The 14,838-nt window shown below is 36.0% G+C and overlaps 1 protein-coding gene across 2 annotated transcripts in view; it reads right to left on the bottom strand.

Annotated features, from left to right (window-relative positions):
• Positions 1-2,185: 2,185 nt before the first annotated feature.
• FILIP1 (filamin A interacting protein 1) overlaps positions 2,186-14,838 on the bottom strand; it is a gene marked incomplete at both ends in the record, with an annotated part of 210,061 nt that continues 197,408 nt past the window's right edge. The window contains 2 exons of one of the 2 annotated variants that reach the window (XM_084227830.1): positions 2,186-2,226; positions 14,218-14,275. In XM_084227830.1, the coding sequence (XP_084083956.1) occupies positions 2,186-2,226; positions 14,218-14,275 (99 nt within the window). Of the gene's footprint in view, positions 2,227-14,071; positions 14,276-14,838 lie in introns of those variants that run through there. The other variant, XM_084227829.1, reaches the window with a different exon arrangement.

The following is a 14,838-nucleotide window of genomic DNA, read 5'->3' as shown; positions in this document are numbered from 1 at the left end:
ATTGACTATATTTCAGAAAAAATACTCCATTCAAAACTGATTTTCATTCAGATTGGTGATTGGAGATTTACTTACAATGAAAGATAAATTATGTGTGCCTAGGATGGTGTCAGAATTGCACCTGAGGGCAGTTTTTCCAATTGAATGTGGATGTTGGTATATGACCATGATGAGTGTTTTGAATATTTTCTAACAGAAATTAGCATTTTTGTCAATTTTGATATTCTATTTTATTCCAAAAACAATTTTTACTTAATTTTCAGCCCTTTTAATCACCTGTCACCCAGAATCCATTTGGGTATAAGCAATCCTAGCATGGGCAGATAAAAGCACAGCATCCAGCTAGAAGACTGCATTATCATCCTCATTTTGCATTGCAAGAATCAAATTCAATCATAATATCAGGAGAAATAAAAACTTCAAACATACATAAATTATATAATTTTTTTTAAGTGAAGCAATACTTACTCACTAGTCTTTTTAACTACTAGTGTCATAAAATTCGCATAAGTTGAGAAAAAGTTATTAGGGAAAATACTAATCTCTGATATATCAAAATATTTAGCCATCGGAAGTAAAAACATTGGCAAATAGAAACTTAACTGTGAGTTAGGAATTGTAACAATCCTGAATAAAAACCCTTTTCTAACTGAAAATGTCATTATGGTTCAATATTTTCAGAAAAAAAAAAAACTTTTCAAATCTTCACACATACACACTCTAGTTCTCTGAATCAGTAAGCAAAAGCCCTGCAGGTTCTATGACATGTTCACAGTTATCCAAGCTAGATGAAGCCTACTATAACATTTCTTTTACTTGCAAAAATCAAAACTAATTTTACATAAAACAGTTTTTAAATTTATGATACCTGCTGAATATGATTTGCTTATTTCATAAGGTATGCCTTAAAATTTTCCAGGGTTACATAGCTGAGGAACTCCAACATTAATTTTTCTATTCCATAAACTCAGATGGACTCCCTTCTACGTGCTTGTAACCTGCAAAATCCATGGACTGGAAAAATGGGTCAACAGTATTACTTGTGTCACTTTTAATTATCCTTGTGACACTCAAAAGCATTTTTTAATTTCAGCAAAGTTAAGTGATGTATTATTTCTGCATTTGGAATTTAATGTGTCAACACTTTGTCTTTAAAGCTATCTTTAAATACACTGTTGAAAACATGTCCACACTAATGAAGTTCTTTTTAAAAAAAAATACATTGTTGGGATTTCGAGTAGATTTTAAATGCCCATTTCCCATAAATCTAAATTCAACAGCAGCTCTGACACTGAAATTTGTGTAATGAATATTGTGCTTTGTATCTTTAATGAATATATTCTCCAACGTGTGGTTATGAAGACCTGTTTAAATCCCATTAGGGAAAAAATTCTCCTGGGCTTTATCTTACCATTTTTTTTTTAACAAAGATGCTGATATTATGTAGGTTTTTATTTTCAGGCTCTCATTTGGGTAGATTGTGAGAAATATCTTGATATAACAGTCCTTATTATCAATCTTGTATATATAAGTAAATAATGCAAACAACTATAATTGAACAGTGAATGGTATTCCTGTAACCCTTACTTTTAAATTTATACATCTTTTATTAGTTTGTCCCATATAAAAATCAGTTCATCCAAGTTTTTGGGCACAGAACTGTCTTTAATATTTAAAATTAAGCTCCTAATCAGAGCAAAATATGTAAAGAGAGTTATACTTTCTTTTCAGAAATAACAAACTGATAAAAGAGAATAATTATAGGTTATCAATACCCATATTTTTAAGAACTGACCATAAAGCCTACAGATATATGTGCCATAGACTATGAAAAAAGAAACACTTTAGGAAAAAAAAATCACATTACAAAGTGTATTATAAAAATAAATTACATAGCATGTGCCCATGGACCTGACAGCTTTGCAAAAGGAAGAGAAATTCCTTTTGACACCAAGATTGAATTGTTTTTGCTACCTATACTCATATTATCAGCAACACCATTTCATTGTCAGCTATTACATTATATCCTCAAAAAAAAAAAAAGTCACTGGAAGCAGTAAAGTATTTCCAGTAGTGAGCAGTGGCACGGAGGACCTTAGTGGTGACGGAGGGCTGTAGAAATATTATCCGTTCAACAGGGATTCAGAGGAAGTACACAAAACCAGTATGTGCTTGCTTTACCATTTCATCTGGAGTTCATACGTAACTGGTGAATGATGATGCTTTCTATAAAGAGAAGAAAGATACAGCATTTTCAATTAAACTGAAACGCAAGTCAGCGGTTTCTGGAGGATCAATATCACATCATTTCACTAAAAGAACATAGATGTTAAATGACAGACAAAACAGTACATGAGCCCAATAGCTTCTGCAGTTCTTTACTATTTTTAGGTAACTTCTTTATATTGGCATATGTGCTTACTGTTAGAATTCTCAGTCCTTTAGAAACCATGCCAAATTCCTAACAATAGTAGATCAATTTTACCCAGGGAAAGAATTGAAGAATAATTATGTATACAAGCCATATCGTGGGAAACGAGAAATAACTATTTTCCCAGCCATACTGCTTCTGCCCTGAACAATATTCACATACTTTTATCTTTTTAAAAATGTATTTTTGAGTTTTAATAGGAAAATATTATCTATTCCTAGAAAGTCATTAAACATAAATGACTCACTTTTGTCTCTAGCTTCTTGCTTTTGCATAATTCTGTGTATTTAAAATCTAAATTTGGGGCCTCCCCTGGTGGCACAGTGGTTGAGCTCCAGGCTGCGAAACTGCCCACAGCCTCTGCAGCACCAGTTGGATCCCCTGCTGCTGGCAAGGGTCCCTCTCCTGTCGTGCCCGCTGCTCCCCTCCGCAGTGTATTTCGTCAGTCTCTCTGTTCTGTTCCCCGCTCTGGCTCTGGTGAATTCTCTCACCCTCCCGCTCTTCCGAGTGTACCCAGTGCTTGTATAAATAAATAAATAAATCTTTTTAAAAAAAAGTCTTTTAAAAAATAAAATAAAATAAAATCTAAATTTGTTTTCATGAAAATAAATAAAAAATTGATAGTAATTAAAACAATACCAGTCACATTGTAAATGTGCAATATTTATGTTTATTTTATTTTACTTATATATTAACTTTATGCCTTTTTGAACATGTATCATCAATTTTTTTATCATAATATTCAGAGACTATTGAGGCCCTATTGTGTGCTAGGCATGGAACCACATTATGAGGAAAATGAAGGAGAGTCCAGTCATTGCCGAGATTATACAGAGCGGAGAAAAAAGAAATAACTAAGCCTCAAATAGTTTTTCCACCTAAAAAAAGTGTTACCTCCCTGTTAGTATATGACAATGTTTTAAGTGCAGAAACTAATGTCAGGGTTTATCAATAGTGTTTATCAGGGTTTATCAATCAATGTTTATCAATAGAGGATTTTTTTCACTTTAGTTTTGAATGCTATTTACATTTATTTAGCTATTTGACATCTATATAAACATTAATGAAAGCACATTATGTCATAGACCCACAAGTTCTTGCTAATGATGTAGAATGGATGATCCTGACATAAGTTTAATGGTCTTTGCCTCTTTAAATTTTCCACTGGTGTGAGTACTATTTTCTATTACTTCAAGTCTAGGTTTATTGCTTAAGTGTGTTTCTTATAAGATCCTGTGTCAAAACTTCTGTCAAAAAGAAAATGTTACTGTGGTTTCATTAACTTCATGCTGACCACTAGGTGGAGATATTTCCATTGTTTCGCCCAACCTTTATAATTGAATTTGTGATAAATATGTAAGCAAAATAAACAAAATATATAAATGTTTTATATACTTAGTGATATATACCTATGAAGTCTTTGTAAAGCTTCTAAAACCTACATGTGATTTTCCACTTAACCAAAACCCTTAAAAGTCATTATCTCATTTTCCTTTAGAAAATCATTCTAGCTTCAAATTTTTTCAATACCCAAAAATATATAAAAATATTCAGGAAAAAAAACTGCAAAAATCTAAAATCTAATGTAGATAAAATTCAGAATATAGGATTAAAATACAATTTTCCAATTTTCTTTTTTGAAATTTATGTCAATTTTAAAGAGACATAGGTCTCAAATTTCCCTAATAGAAGCATCTTCCCCATTTTTATACATTAAGAAAGCATAGAAAACATAGATTTAGGGCCTCCCTGGTGGCTCAAGGGGTTAAGATGCAACCTATGAAGCTGAAGCTGTCCGCAGCCTCTGCAGCACAGAGTTCGATCCCCTGCCAGTCAGGTAGCAACCCACATGGCACCACAGACTTCTCCTAACTCGCCTGCTGGATCCCCTTAGCAGCGTACTTTGGACAGTCTGCCTGTTCTGATTCCCCCCTCTATCTCAAGTGAATCCTCTCACCCCTCCCCCCACACACCTCTGGCCTGTACCCCAACTCTTGTATGCATACATAAATAAATCTTAAAAAAAAACATAGATTTAAAAGAGTGAAATCCAGAATTATTCTTACTGTAGGTGTAATTTAAATTGCTGTGCCATTTTCTCAATACAAAATGAGAGCTTTAAAGTAGGGGACCACTGAACATGGAATTAGAATGCTTAGGTCTCTAAGGTCTCTCTCGGGACTAACAGTTTGTGTTACATTCTTCTCTCACCTTAAGTGTGCAATCTCTAAATTCCTAGAGTTCCCATCTCTTAATCCCATCATTTTGTAATTTAAAAATAATAATAGCTTCTCAGAATTAGCATTTGGTGAAACTGTATGTACCAGAAGGGTACATACATAGAAGAATCATGGTCTTGATTGGACCACTGTATTTTATTACTACATTTAAATAAGCAAACTGGTAATCCAAGCATGCCATATAAACTAATGCTGTTAATCAGATTGTGTTATTAAAAAGAATGTCTCAAAAATATTTGTCAAATAAGTTGACTATGTAAATTCTACTTTAAAAAAGGTGGTGTTTAATATTTATGTACATAAACTTTATTTAATACAATAAAGCTCAAGCTATTTTGTTTTATGTACATGGAGTCATATTCTATCTTGTTTCTAGAGATAATAAGACAAGCTTTATATGATAGTCGCTCTATTATCTATTTGCTTATTATCTATATTTTCTCTAAATCGAAAACTGACTCAGAATCACCCCACCAATACACAAATTCTGATAAATAGAAAATGTTGTTTCAAGTCTTTAAATTTTGACTGCAAAATTGATGTATATGGAGTCCTTGATTACAAGGGAAAACAACTTAATGCTTTGGGGATTAATGTTATGATTTTATTATTTTTTTAAAGGCAGAATTCCTAAGTCTCCTCTTATCTTTTTATAATTTAATACAGTGCAGTTATTGATTTTAATGACGTTACAAAGTCAGTGAGCAAGTTTTATTTCATATCCTAGGCTGTCTTCATGCCAGAATAAGACACAAATTTAGGTCATATGGGGCCTCTATAAAGTGATCTCAGCAAAATCAGGTAAAATTCAGTAATAATTTTTCTCTTTTTACAGATACCATTTTTCTGACATTGATTATTTGTAGAGCATTATATTTAATAGGCAGATTGGAACCAAAAGCCATTGGTAATTATCTCCTCTATCAGTAAACTCAAAGTACTGAAGCACTTAAATTTGGGGCTCTCTGATATATAAAGTTTTATTAACATAATTTCCCTTTTTTCTAATTAGAAGGGAAAAAAAAGTTCTAAACCTTAATAAATCTATATACAACATGGGACATTGCATTTTTAGATACTTTGGCATGAGCAGTTTACCAAAATGCACTTATGGATATTTTCCTTGATATGTTTCTCTCAAGTGTAATCTTGATGTTTTTTCCTTAAGAAATTTCAGGTAAGACATTAAACACATTAGTTGTTTTGATAATATAGTTGTGAAATGATGTGGCTCATGAATTCATTCTTCTGTTACACTAGCTACAAGTTATCAGTTCATCCCTACACTTGATTTCTAATCTCTCTATTAATTCTCCTTGGGTGGTCAAACAATTGGCCAGTCAAATGATTTGAGATCTTAAATTGAATACATGAGACAGGATGTGGAGAGAAATTGTGGGGAGACTATCTCCTGAGTGCTAAAGTGGGCTATATGGCCAAAAAATTGGAGTTCTGATTCCTCCCAGTAGAACTCCTAGGCTGTGGAGTAGGAAAGATGTACTCCCTGCAAAGTCAGTGCCTTCCTCTCAGACGATGCATTTCTCTATACTCTGCCAAACTGCAAGGAAACACTTGCTCTTTGAATTTTAAATATATACCCTAGTAAATGAGAACAGGTCACGGTAAGGTGTAGCCTCTAAGTTCACATACCAAAAGACGAAACATAGCAGAAGCTCAACTAAAGCAGGGCTTTGTACTAGCTTTAGGAAAGCTGCTTCATCCACAGAAAACTGCACACCAAGTGACAGAAAGCATTTTTTCTTGGATTTTGCATAAGTTTGGTTGACTAATGGCCTACTTCCCATATTTAATGGTCCCCTACTTTCCCAAGGGCTATGCATGGAGGACAAGGCACCAACTAAGGATATACCATTCCTCCTCTCCACTAGCTTTGAACTTAGGCCTGGAAGGTAATTTATCCACCTACAAAAATGTCCTGCATTCTACACACCTTTCAGAAGTAGGAAAGCCTAGCTATATACCTTTAAGGTTTTCATTTTCATAAACTGCTGTATGGTTCAGTTCTGTTCTTATATTCAGAAATTAATCACAGTTCTGATTAAAACATCTGTTTTAAATAGGAAGTCCTATAAACTTCCTGTGTTAATTTGGACTTGTATTTCTTCTTTGGATTCAGCTCAGTTAATTAAAAATACTTCCGCTAATCAGTTCTGTCATTTGCTTCAGGAAATTTTTGAAAGAGAGAATATAAACCCTCTTGGGCTTTTCTCTACAATTTAATAGTTTATTTGCTTCCTTCCAAAACATTTTTCACTCCATCATCAACCTAAATCATCCTCTTTCCTCCTTGGCTTACAGGAATTTTCAATAATCATAGTTATGACTGGTAATTTCTTTTTCAGGAAATTCTCTCTCTTTACTTTTTCCCAAACACTAGCAAATTGAAAATAGTTCTCTAACACATAACATTAAATATAAAGAAAAACTAAGTCATAGAAAACTTTGTAAGTATTGTAGTAAATCATGTTCAGGTACTGTCTTCTTGGACACAGATGCTAAATGCCTAGATTGATTTAATTCAATGGCTTGTCACAGAATAGCATGGAAATAACATTATGTGTAAATATTGAGAAGAGCATTGAGCTTTTTAGATTATTAAGCTTGTGAATATTGAATCACAAGAACACTGTTATGAAAACTTTTACACATACAGTTTCTATGTAGATAGCTCAATATCTCAAATTCTTTGGCAATGTTTTTTGACCCAGTGAGTCTGGGCACTTTAGTCTTCATGTGAATATACATTTTGCTCACTTGAAGTAGTTCTATCCTAGGAAATAATCAACAAAATGTACTGGGTGAAACTGAAGACATGACTTCATCATTAATAGATGGTTAGACAACTCTAAGCTTCAGGGTTTTTCTTCTTTTACTTTTGTTTTTGTTTTTCAATAACAAAGAAAATTATTTTCTTGGCCTCTAAATTCTAGTTCAGCTCTAAATAGTCCTTGACTTTCAATTCTATCCATCACATCCACATAAACATTTAAGGATATCAAGTAAGGGTGTCAAAAGTACTTTAACCAGATAAGCAATTAATCGATCGTTAGTTCTTAGGAAAAGCATTATGGCAGGGTCTTTTAAATTGCTTGCTCAACTATAATGAAGTATATCATACTATGACTATGACTTACATATGACTTGTCAGTTCCCTGCACATTATTCTCACAGGTTTGCACTGCAGACAAAGGGAGGAAATAACACCTCTTTCTTCCCCAGCTTCCAGGCATCCTTCAGCTGCTGGCTTTCTTTCTCTACAGAAAGTGTCAATTTTTGGGATTTTTTTACAGCAAGTTTTTTTTTTTACCCCAGATTAGGTTCTGAAATAATATTCTATATTCCTAAAGGAAGCATGTTTTTAAAAGAGGTTTTGAACAGAAAAGGATCCAAGCACCAGAAGGAAATGTAGGAGAACAACAATCCAGGGAGCAGGAACAAGTAGATCAAGTGCAAGAGAGTGGCATGGCCTGTTCTGCAAGTCATCCTATGGGCCCAGGGGACTGGAGTTCAGAAACAGGAAAGCAAAGAAAGCTCAGGAGAGTAGGAGGTAGAGATAAAGTCATAGAGAGACTGTGTGCCACACCAAGGAGTTGGTGTTACATTCTGTAGGTAATGAGAAACACCAGAGAATTTTCAAATAGAGTGACATGATCCCCTTGCACATTAGAAAAGAGGGAAAAAAATGAATCAGAGAGTTTTGAGTCTGGAGATTATGAAATCAGTTAGGAGAGTATGAGACCAATTAGAGTACCAGAGTAATCCAGATGAGAAATAATATATAAACATCAACTTAGGCAGTGGCAGGGGAAATGGAGACCTGGGTTCAGCTGCAAGAGGTGTTGGGTTAGAATATGAGAGGCTTGCTGAGTCTACTTGATAGGTGAGGGAGAAGGCGGAACCTAAAATGGCTACCAGGTTTCTAACTTGGGTAACTAAGTGCATCAGGATACCCCCACAGGGGTGGAAAATACAATCATGTGAAACATTGAGGTTTTTCAGTCAATGCCAGGCTGCATATATGTCCCTGTATACAGTACAGTGTGGAGTAGACTGTTCCAATGAGGGTTGTGTCGTTACACTCTACAATGTTTGCGCAATGATGAAATCATCTAATGACACATTTCTCAGAATGTATCCTCATTAAGCAACACATGACTATAATAAGAGGAGAAGCCTTAGAAGAGGGGTGGAGGAGGTGTTGAAAATGGCTATTAGACAAGTGGCATTGGAGATGTGAAGTATAAAATTGGAAACATAGTTGGAGAGAGATGTTTGGTAGTCATCAGCATGTGAGTGATAATTGAAGCCATGGGAGTTTGTAAAATAACCAGCATGTAGTTTAGGAAATGGCTTTTGATAAATACAAGGAAACAACAACTTTAAGGATGTATACATAAAATAAGGAGCCAATAAGAGATGCTAAAGTAGAGCAATCAGAAAGGTCAAAAGAAAACCAAAGGAGATTAAATATTTTGGATGCTGAAGGAGAAGAGCATAATCTCACTCTATTTCACCCTTTTTAGAGACTAGAGATTTATTTTCAAAAACAACTAACCTACAAAGTTCTGGACCTAAGCACAAGAATGGACAGCAGAGACTGAATGTGGGGCAGTGAGAGGTTACATTAACATTCGCCATCTTTCCTTCCCTGATCTGTTCCCAGGATGCAGGCAGCCTGCCCTAGGGAGGTTCTTGGAGGACTGTTCTTTGTAGAAACTACTGGAAGATGCACTTCAAGACAGAAAGGGTAGGGAGGGATGAGGGGAGGGGAATAGGCAAATAAGCAAAAAAAAAAAAAAGTAGAAGATAAGAAATCCAGGAAACAGAGGATTCAACATAGGCAAAAGAACACCAGGACACCAGCTGTGCAGGAGGCCTAGGGACAACCAGTCCAGTCCAAGCAGGGAGGCAGAGGGCTGAAATAGGCAGGCCTCCAGGGAAAAATGTGAAACTGATGTGCTTAAGTGTTTGGGAAAATTACTGATAGGTGTTTGGCTTTGCTATTTGGAGCATTTGGAAAAAATAAAGATAGATACATAGAAAACCAAGCAGATGAAAAATTAAAATAATTTTTCTTTTGATGGGAGGAAAGTAGTAAGAAGAAAGGAATATAATCATAGTATACTACCTGGCTCAATAGGGAAGAATATATAAAGTTATTCTGCAAACATATAAATATATAAACTTATGAATGCTCAATGTTGACATAAAAAATATGATGCAATTATATCAAGAGCATGGGAAAAAAGGAAAGACAGGAGGGAGGCATGTGAGAGAGCTAAATCCTCATCTGTCAAAAAATAATGGGAAGGCAAAAGATAACATCTAAATCTGATAAATAAAGCCAGAGTACTAGTATATTATTGAGAAATATGGAGGAAAATACCCAAAGAAATAGTTAAGAGTTAGAAATTTTTTTCTCCAGAGAATAAAACTGAGGGATAAGGGGAATGAGATAAGAAATAGCTGTGTTCTTCACCTTTCAGCAATGGGTGGTATTTTTACTATGTATATAGACGACAAAAAACTATGAACCAGAGACACTTTTTGGGGGGTGGGGGGCGGGAGGGGAGGGATTGGGGTCAGAATGGGTGGGTTGCAATTGTATGGGGAATATAAAAATAAAATTTATTATTTAAAAAAAAATTAAAAAAAAAAAGTAATGAGCCTCCCCAGTGACACAGCAGGTTGAGCGCAGCGCTGTGAATCTGTCTGCAGCTTCTACAGTGCGGGTTCAATTCCCAGCCGGCCAGGGAGATACCCACATGGCATGGCAGACCCTTTCTGTCTTGCCTGCTGCTCCCCTCAGCAGTATTTTCGGTTGTCTGCCTGTTCTGCTCACCACTCTGTCTCTGATGAATTCTCTCACCCTCCCACGCCTCTGGGCTGTACCCCAGCTCTCGTATAAATAAATAAAATCTTTAAAAAAAATAAAAATTAAAAGTAATTAAAGAATAAATGGGAAGCATGGAACTGGAGACAGAAAAGGTTGAGTGTTCTCTCAGTGACTTAACTGAGCAGGTAGAAGCTATAGCTGTAGCTATAAAGGACTACACAGTTGAAGGAAGAATTTAACTAAAATTTAAGAGGCAAGAGCATATTTATTTCCTGTGCGGAAGTAGCAGGTGAAACAGATGACAGGAAAGAGTAGAGGATGAGGAGGTTACCAGTGGTGAGACTCGAGGAGGAGATAAGAGGGAAAACCTAAGTTTTGTCTGGGTGGGGAAATGTTGGAAACATACTTCCTAGGATCCTGGGAAATCCTCCCTGTGCCCATCTTGTTAGCTCTTCCTCTTTGTATGTGTAAGTGGGCTCCCACAAAAGTGTGCTCTTCTTATCTAGTAATCCTGTGGTTTAACAATCAGGGAAGTCTCACTCTCCGCCCCCACCCGTTTTCTGAATCTATGAGGTAATGAGAAATTAAAGTCTTTGTACATCTTACATTCTTGGACAAGTCTTCATTTCCCTGAAAGTATGCTTTTCCCCCACTACAAATCAATTATTTCTTCACCTTTTGGGGAAGAAATTCAAGTAAGAGATCTGGTAACACCTTACTCTCAATGAATACACTAAAATCTCTTGAGAACACAATTATCGTCATCAATCGTCCTCACTGAAAATATAATAAAAATGCCAGAAGAAAGTGAATAATCCCATTTAAACAGATGACCTGGACAGGAAAGTCATTTTCCAGACAGGTTAAATACCCTTTGGGTGGAGTCCCAAGCAGGAACATTTTTGGTACTGTGTATGCTAAATGGCCACCATCATTGTGTGCTGAAATAGGCAAACACATGAAAATTATTCTCAGGAAGGAATACCGCACCTCCTCTGTGGTTGTGCAGATTTGCTATGAACATCTCCAGGGGATTCCATCCTGCTGAAATCTGTGAAAAGGGACCCCACACCCTCCTCCAGGGATTTCTAGGGTGGGTCCTCAGCAGCCCTGGTGAGACCTATTTTATTTTACACACATTACAGTTCCAGAATATGGAAAAGACACCTTTTAATCCCATTCACTCTTATAAAAGTATATTAGATTGCATCTTAAAAACATATTCACAAATGGAAGCTGAAGTTGGAGTGCATTTAATCCTCCACCTCCCATCCCCAGTGGATTTCCTTTCTAATATGTGGTTTAAAATAAAGCTATCCAATAAATGTAGAGTTGGTTCTAAAATTTCAGAAGAAAGGCTGCCACAGCGGTTGCTCTTTATCATTTCTGAAAAGTGAATTATGTGTGGCTCTGCCAAGTTTTCTTAGCGGTTGTACTTTGTAGGTGGCTCTGTTCCAAGAGCCAGATGTATAAACATCCTGTACATGTACTGTTAGCCTTTTGGAGCACTTCCCCAAGCATGGTATGGACTTCCAGGCAGAAACGACGTAGGGTAGTGTGAGCAGGTTAAAACAAAAAGAGCAGCAGTGACAATAAGATTATGATAAAGTCACTGAAGACTTGTGGGTAGAAATAATGCAAAAGGAATACAGTGTTTTGTTCTTTTCACACCTTCATTTGCTCAAATGCAGTATGTTATGGTACAGTAACACTAAATACTCTAAGTGCGAAGGAGATATTTGAAAAAAAGTGACTATTCTCATTTTTGAAAGGAATGGCTGTGCACTTTATAAAAGGGGAAAAATCCCTATTAAAAAATACAACTCACTATTCAAAAAGATGATCTCCTGTTTAAGCCTGCTCAAATTATATTTCATAAAATCCCTTTTCTCAGTCTCTCTCGCCTTCTACCCTGAAATCCCATTATGGCATGTCTAGTATTTTTCAGTATTTTTAAATATATATGCTAAGAAATGATGGGTTGTAGACACAGAGATCTGACTAAAATCAATGTGAATACTGTGGCATCTACCACAATGGTAAAATCCAAAGTCCAAGTTCTATGAGAGGGAGATGATTCATTGTGAAGAGAATTCACAGATGAGCATTTTTGTCATGAAGCATGATGATTCATGGGTTAAAAACTAACTATACATCTTTAAAAAAACAAATAAAACCTACTGTTCCCAAATATCAAGACCTGGCACTATCCTAATAGTTTTGGAAATCTCACAATTCAGAAAGGGAAAAATAACCTCTAACTTTGAAGTCATATTTTTTGTAAAATCATTAATTAGCTCAAAACTTTTAACAAAGGTACTACTTACATGAGAGCTTGTATGCTAAGCTGCAGGTTATTAGCCTTGAGCTCATTTGTGATTATTTGACTACGAAGCACAATATCCACCTGAACATGGTTAATCTTCTCAGAAAGACACCTGGATTTTGCATTCACATATTGTTTCATGCTTACTAAATCATGCTTAAAATTAATGAAAATGTTACAAACACAAGTAAAACTTATAGCAGTAATAATCCATTTCACACTGTACATGCATTCATGCATGCACACACACACATACACACACAATCACAATCATGAACTGGTTCTTGACTTGCAAGTAAAGTTCACACTTAACTGAGGAAAGTATTCAGATTTGAATAAGTTATGCATGATGTCATTTTTGTTTCTTGGCATTAATATATCAGAATTGACTTTCTGCTATTTTCTATCCATTACAACCTCTGTTGTACTATAAAGGGCCATTTGGCAGCTCTACTCAAACTGCACAATTTAAGTCAATTGCACACTTGAATAGAGCATGTATCTGAGATTAATGGTTCTAAAGTTATTGTCTGGAATGCTGGAAATGTTTTGGAGATGGCCACAACTTCTACCATACCCACACACACACACAAATAAGTAAAACTCTGTTTTTAGAATTCCATATTTCATTTCCATTTTATTTCACATTCAAATTATTTCTTGAAATCATCTTAAAGGCTTATGTTTTTGCAAAAGTTTAGGGGTCCTCCCTGTGGCAAATTGTTTTCCAGGAAATCTGGGATTTGATAGAAGCAATGACAACTGTCAAACTATTTCCTATTTCATGATAGAAATTTTGAAAAATCAAGTTATTGTGGAATGAGGCCACTTAAATTTGAATTATAGTTAAGGAACATGGAGCTTGCTTTAGGTAGGACATGATTCAGCTCCCATAGCTTACCAATGATGAGACTGAGGCTCAGGTGGGTTAACTGATGGGTCCATTTTCTAGAAGCAAAACTGGGACTTGACACTAAGCCCTGTCTCAGGCCAAATGTCCTCAACAAAGTACATGACAAAGAATAGTATTGCTAGTACTTTACCCCAGCATCAAAACATCACAAAGTAGGAAAGACACATGGCTATTAGTTGATTATTTTATGAACAAGATATTTAAAACTTAAATTAGTACATGTAAAGAGTTGGCACAGACAGATGAAGGTTCTTTTTCATGGCAGCAGTAGCATCTGCACAACATACCCCCTCAGCCACTGCCCTCAGCCCTTCCCCCCTCCAAGAGAGGTAGCGCTGCCAGCAGATTTCTTCAGCTCTATTTTCATAGACTGAGTCTCAGCTCGAGGCTCGAATTTGGTCAGATTTCCTGCTCCTGGGGCTGCCACTACTGGCTTTCCTGCTTTCATACCTTTTGACATAGGAATGCGGGTGGGTGTAGGCCGCTGGGATGACCCATCTTGTCCTGACTGTAAGAGAGAAAATATAGAGACACAGGGAGATGTGGGTGAGTTACCCCTGGATATGCTATTAATTGGAACATTTAGCAGTATTCCTGCCACACAGGAATTAGCCACATCCTACCTCTTTCCCCAGATGAAGTTGTTACAAACTTGGAGTGGGTATCCAGTTCATCCTGATTGCTCCCTTTATCCTCTTCTGCAATGCCTTTACCAAACCTCCTTCTCCTCTCATGCCCCTAACCTACATCCATTACCCTTCCTGAAGATGACTTTTTGCTTACAGAGAAAATACAATCCACTGGTATAAACTCAGGCAACTTTACTCCACTGTCCCTCAAGTTATCTTTTCAGTTGAAGCAGTTCTTCTTTCATCTTGTAGTAACACCAGATTCTTCATTTTTTTATTGTCACTCCTGACCAAATCTTCCTTAAAGTGCCCTTAAAACTCTTACTGTGATTTCCTACTAGAGTCTCACCCATCCACCTCCTGTCTGACCACTCCTTTTCCATCTTTTACTGGCTCCTTGTTTTACCTTACCTGCCTGCTGAAAGTGGAGATCTATATTCCA

This window comes from Talpa europaea, assembly GCF_964194135.1.
Source record: "Talpa europaea genome assembly, chromosome: 2".
NCBI classification, from domain to species: domain Eukaryota; kingdom Metazoa; phylum Chordata; class Mammalia; order Eulipotyphla; family Talpidae; genus Talpa; species Talpa europaea.
The sequence above is the reverse complement of the archived record's forward strand: the minus strand, read 5'-3'. Positions and strand labels throughout refer to the sequence as shown.